The 6000-nt window shown below is 52.0% G+C and overlaps 1 protein-coding gene across 3 annotated transcripts in view; it reads right to left on the reverse strand.

The window, feature by feature from the left end:
* The window catches only part of Sur-8 (leucine-rich repeat protein shoc-2), a 103527-nt gene extending 97835 nt beyond the window's left edge, over positions 1-5692 (reverse strand). The window contains exon 1 of one of the 3 annotated variants that reach the window (XM_089554412.1): positions 5339-5692. Coding sequence is in view for 2 of the 3 variants with exons in the window: in XM_089554402.1 (XP_089410528.1) it covers positions 4068-4340 (273 nt within the window). In the remaining variant the exon portion in view is untranslated. The other 2 variants (XM_089554402.1, XM_089554405.1) reach the window with 2 other exon arrangements.
* Positions 5693-6000: the final 308 nt, after the last annotated feature.

Consider the following 6000-nt stretch of genomic DNA (forward strand, 5'->3'; position numbering starts at 1 on the left):
AGCCCCACCATAGCATTTGTGCACCTATACACACCGAAAAACCACTAACACCACAGTGCACGAACTCATGGGAAGGATATGAGCACAGCATATTTCTCTCCCTTGGCGACCAACTATCAATTCACACTCACAGTAGCTGAGCTCCCCAATACCCCCCCCCCCCCCCCCCCCTCTTGTGAGCCCTAAAGCCCAACAGAAGAGCCCACAACATGCCTGTCACTGCCATTATTCACAGCCTGAAGCCCCACCAAAATCGTTCACAACATAAGTGTCCCAGCCATTACCAACAGCCTTTAGCTTTCAGTTCATTCACCCAATATTACCATAAAACAAGCCTGCAAGTTTCTCGCATGTATGCAATTAAACCCTTAGGGTTACCATAAAATGAGCAGAATGCATAATAAGCCCCTGCTACCCACCACACAGGCTCATTTAAGATAAGCCCTTGACAAAAGCTCTTGCACAACACTTCAGCAATAGTCCCTCCCCTATGTTTGGCGAAAAGGTGCACCTTCAACAAGCTTGGGAACGTATGCTGCCACCAACATGTATTAAATCATATATACGTGTCTGTTTTGGGTACAGTTCAGTACAGCGAGTTTCATGCAACAGGACAGTAAGAACGATGTTTCGAGTAGCTTGAAGACCAGTCACAATGACATTAGGCTGAAAACCTTCCACCTTGATCAATCCAAAAGCAACATTTCAGCCAACTCTTACAATAAACTTATCAGTGTTTAACTCACAATCCACAGCATCCGACGGAGCTCACAGTATGTCTCAGTGCTGCAGCTGGAAATTGTTTCCTCCCGGTTTCAGGGCGCAGTGAAAGCACACTGCACTGCTTACGGCGGATCAGTCAGATTCGGGCAGGCTTCGGCACCCTTAATGATTCCCTAAAGTTCCCTAAAGGTACCTATGGAATGTTCCGAACATCAAACCAAAATGGCGTGCTTCAAATTCAGTGTAGCTCAAGGTCACTTGCGACAAGCTGTTTCAACCATTCTTCCCGCGGATGTCATTTCCAGCTCTTTACAATTTGCAACATAGCTTAAGTCCCGAAAATTGCTTTTTTTCATCACCAAAACTACCCAGCAGGGAAAGGTCAAAGTGCGGCTGAAAAGCCACAAGCAACGAGCAGATAGACTGACCTCACAAGACTTAGAAATCACTAAATAGAGTAACCTACCAAAACAACAAGCAAAAATGACGAGCAAATTTTTCAGAACAGCAATATGTAGTACGCAAAGTTCCTGGTAACCCGTAATAAAGGCTAATAATTAAGTAATCACGCACAGCTGCCATCAAAAAACAACTACATTGACAATCCTGGCCTCTTTAAGAGTAGCATATCACAGTCTGCAGCTTGTGTAACTACACACTGATTTGGTTCATTGGGGTTTAATGTCCCAAAGCAACTCGGGCTATGAGGGACGCCGTGGGGAAGGGCTCCGGAAATTTCCACCACCTGGGGTTCTCTAACGTGCACTGACATCACACAGAACACGGACCTCTAGAATTTCCCCTCCATCGAAATTCAACTACACACTGAATTCTTTGCAATGCCTTATTATGCATTTCGGGGCACCTATCTCGGATGACAATCACAGCTTAGCACATCCACTGAAAGTGCAAGTTTTGTCAAATGCTTTTGATCGATACAAAGACAACCACAAACCTCTTCGTGCCTCACTAGCAGCTACAGCCAGCAGCAGTGATTCAAAATCCATCATGGCAGAAAAACTACATTTTTCCCATGTTTACTTCACAAAGCCAATGCGCTGACAGGGGCGATGCCGTCACAGAGTCAGCATACCCCCCCTGCCTAAGGCTTGCTTCCGTGGCTCGCAGGAGAGATATCGGCAGAGACACCGCGCCTGGCTTTATCTGCCAAATTCCACAAGATAAAGGCTTCGCTGAATCAATAGCCTGAGTAGGGCTCTTCCAAGCGCCACCGCTCCCTCAAAACAGCCCATAACAAAGTCGGAAAGACACGAGGAAAAACTCAACGCCAGTCACTTGACTGTTTGTGGGTGACGACTTTCAAAATTGAACCTCAGAAACAGACCTGAAAACGTCAGTCGTTACTCTGCAACAGGCTCCCGTTTAAATACAAAGAACCGTGATAGCACCTCAACCAAACCTCGGAGAGTTTTGAGCTTACATGCCCCAGTGAGTAATAACTACACCTCGCCACCACGATCTCGCATGATGAAAGAAACACTGGGTGAAGCCAGGGCCACATATAACACATATCTAACACAACGTACGTGACCTAATAAGATGTAAAAACAAACTGGCCACCTTCTTGCAGTCGCAATATCTGATCATATCTGCGCTCACCATGAGCAAGTTGATTCCACGCATTGCCACTAACTATTGTATACTACTATTATTCATTCTGTGTCAACACGATACATTTTTCTTGCATGCATCATTTCTTGCATGCATTTGCAGTCCAAATTCTATACTCTTGCTGAGTTTTGTAATTGTAAAACTTGTACCATTCCCTGTTTCCAAGTTAATGTAACCTCGCTTCCTCTCGAGCGATGTTCCAAGTCTGCAACCAATGAGGTGCTTTAATAAATAAATATATAAATAATGGCGGCTTACACATGAAACACGTCAATGGCACGAGATTCTTTTCAACTGTGTGCTACAGTAATATCCCTGCAATGAGCCGCTTTCACAACTTCACCCCGTGACACCATTCGGTCAACAGAAGTGCAGAGTTCCCAAATGTCCACCATAAGTTTTGTTTCCCAAAGATAAGCAATATTCCGACTCAGTGAAGACCGCTATCAATGCTGTTGCCAGGAGCAGCAAAGAATAGAATAAAAAGAAAATTGGGTAATGCGGATTTCGCACCTTTGTTGTAATCTTAGCCCCAGTCTAACCTGTGACACCCGCTTTGCTCTGGTGAAGTGGTTGTACAGGGGTTTCAAGATGATAGAAATGCCTCCAACCCAGTTCTGGCATAGTGCGGATACAATATAAATGAAATTAGTGGAAACACCGACATTCCCGTGAGACAAAGAGCACTGACGGCATGCACGCACTTTGTTGCAAACCTTATCATTCAACAATGTGTGAAACACATACACATGGTTGAAACACAAGTGCAATCAATGCCCACCCAATCACCACTCGTTTAGAACAAACGTCAAAGTCAGTGCCTCTTTCCAATTATAATCACAAAATCGAAACAATTAATCAAAATATGAAAGCTGAACTGTCTATCAAGCAAATGCACAGCAGTGCAACGATCAATGTTCGTGCTTTTTGTGTAAGTGACATTCAAATGCGAGTGCAATCGCTACGCGCCCCAGCCCAGCCCGAAGGTGTAATACCACAAGCACAGAGCTGATGACGAACTCCACTGCGGAATCTAGTCTGCACCTGTATGCACACTACATCACAGGTCCCAGCTTTACGATCGCCAAGTGTCTCGTGAATAAGACAATAAGACGCTCAGAACGAAAAGCACTAAGCGTATTCTGAGCGCATCGGCGCAGACCGGCTTCTCAGTCGCTATCTGCGGGGACATGACATCACCCTGCCCGACCAGATTGTCAACGAATGATCTCAGAGACGTTCGGATCGCCCGAGCCAAACGCGAAGAAAAGCGTCTCCGCGGCGAGCCACACACGAAGCCATTCGTCAACTTCGTCGGACACAAACCGGAGACAGGCAGGGTATAAATGCTGCACCTTCCTGTAGAAGTAGAAAAATAAAAAAACAAAACACGGCGTCTCGTTTTGACACCTGCCCCGGACGTTATCGGCGGCTCCCCTCCGCGAGACGGGCGCGCGTGCTCGGCGCCGGCGGTTCGCGGGCGTGTTCTCGGGGCTGGAACCCGGCGGCGTGACAGCGCCAGCCCCCCGCCGCCGGCGCGCACGCCGAAATGCTAATGCCCCCGCATCAAACAATCGATGAACAGCGCCGAGAGGGAGGGCAACGCACGAGATCCACGCCGAAAACACACACGCACGGTCCCCCCACCCCCACCCCCCGAAGGAGCACACCGGGTCCGCGCTCCGGGAGTGGCGATGGAGTGTGGTACGCACCTTGACAGCGTCTCCCCGGCTCGTCGACGGCTGGTCGAGCCCGCTCATGACGCGCTGGTGCTCCGCCGGCGCCGCCGCGGCAACAGGTTCCGCCGCCGAGCTTCCCCCGTGGTCGTCCTCGGGCGAGCTAGGACTAACCTTAGGGCTTTCCGTCGACGGCACCGAGACCGCCGCCGCTTCGCCCCGGTAGCTGGCTAGGCGCAGCGCCGTCGCGTCGTGACCGCCGCCGGACGCCTTGTCGCCGCCGCTCTTGGACTTGGACAGCTTTCGCATGCTTCGGCGGCCGCCGTCACGGACGTCAGCATCGGGCCAGCGCTCTCCCGCAGCCCCTCGCTACGCTACGCGCTTCTTACGACAAGGCCCATTCAACCGGCGTCGGCCGCACCGACAAACCGCACGCACGCACAAAACACACACACGCACAGCAGCAGCAGCGTGGGGTTGGTTGGTTCGTCGCCGATCGGAATCGCTGGAGCCGAGGTTAGGAGAGAAAACTTTCTGGACTCCCCCCTCCTGGCCACGAAACAACTCTTCGGCAACTTGTTCCCAAGTCCGGCACGGGACGCCGCGCGGAAAGACCTGAAACCGTTGAGAAAGTCGCCGCGGAGGAACTAGGCGGTCGTGGAGCTTTTTCTTTCGACGTCGAGCGTCGCGTTTGCCGTCCAGGGACCGCTGCAGACGATTTTGGCAAGACGACGAGCGGCTGCGCTGGCGTCGAGGCTAGATCGCGCGCGCACAACTTTGCGCGACTTTGACAACGCGCGCGTGCAGGCACAAAACTGGTGCCGAAATAAAAGGACAGTCTCACGCCTTTGGTCGGGGGTCGACGACAAAAAGAGGCGCAGAGTTCCGCCGAGGATGTCAGCTGACGAGCACCACCCGCATGCACGACTTCGCCCTGGGCTGCGCAGAGCTGACGACGATGCAAGCTTGCCGCTTCGAGCGCTTGCGAAACCAAAGTTTGGTCGCTCTGCACAATCTTGTCTAGGCGTTGCGCGGTCGCGGCACAACATTTGCTGCCATCAGTGATTCCTCTTAACGTTCTTGCTATTTCATAAAACACAAATTAAACGCTGACACGACAGTTACATTAGCCGTTAAGCTCCGAAATCATTTAGGTGATGCGGTGCGTCGTCCGCTGTTAGGCCTAGACAACTTGCGCTACCTGGTTGCAGGAGTACGCCCTACTCCGAAGCGAGCCTGGGCATAGCTGGGGAGCAACGCCGAGCGCTGCAAAGGGCCCGTGCCGAAAACTCGTCGCTGCGCCTCACCTACGCATGCTTCTGCTCATTCCGGGCGCTATGGGCGTTCCTTTGCACTTGAGGCTCCTCGGGCTGCAAGGTACGCTGCAAATTCTACCTGCGAACTCAGATTTTTTCTCAAAGATGCATCCCCTCGCTGCAGCCACCAGCCGCATCCGCGGCCATACGCAGGAAAAAGTGTCCGGCTGCGTAGTCGCCGATGCGCACTAAACGGCGGCCCCCGGGCCGTACGTCACGCCCGGGGATCGCCCGGGCCTCCGCCCGCGCTGCCGGCAGGGACACCGCGCGGCCAAAATTCGAACAGCTCAGTCGAGCCGCGGCTCCAACCGCGGGCGCGGAGTTTTCGCCTAGGCCTACGACCAGCGGTCGACGCGAAGCCGGGCTCCTTCAAAGTTGGGATCGCTGCAAGTCACAAGTCCCGTCGCTCGCTTGCTTTCACTCAACGTTGCTTTCACTGACGTCGGCCCGACTTCCGGTTAACGGCAGCAAACTTCCGCTGTAGCAGTCGTTGCAGACGACGCCCCGTCTAGCCGCTTCGCATCGGGTAAGGAATTGAATACTGGACGGCAGGATATTGCGGCACCGGCACGCTTGCGTTTGTTGCGTACTACTAGGAATGTGACACGACGTGTTATCGAAGGCTGCTGAGGTCGTATGTGTCTTATCTTTGC

This window comes from Amblyomma mixtum, chromosome 1 (genome assembly GCF_055824585.1).
Source record: "Amblyomma mixtum isolate Tamu chromosome 1, ASM5582458v1, whole genome shotgun sequence".
In the NCBI taxonomy this organism is placed as follows: domain Eukaryota; kingdom Metazoa; phylum Arthropoda; class Arachnida; order Ixodida; family Ixodidae; genus Amblyomma; species Amblyomma mixtum.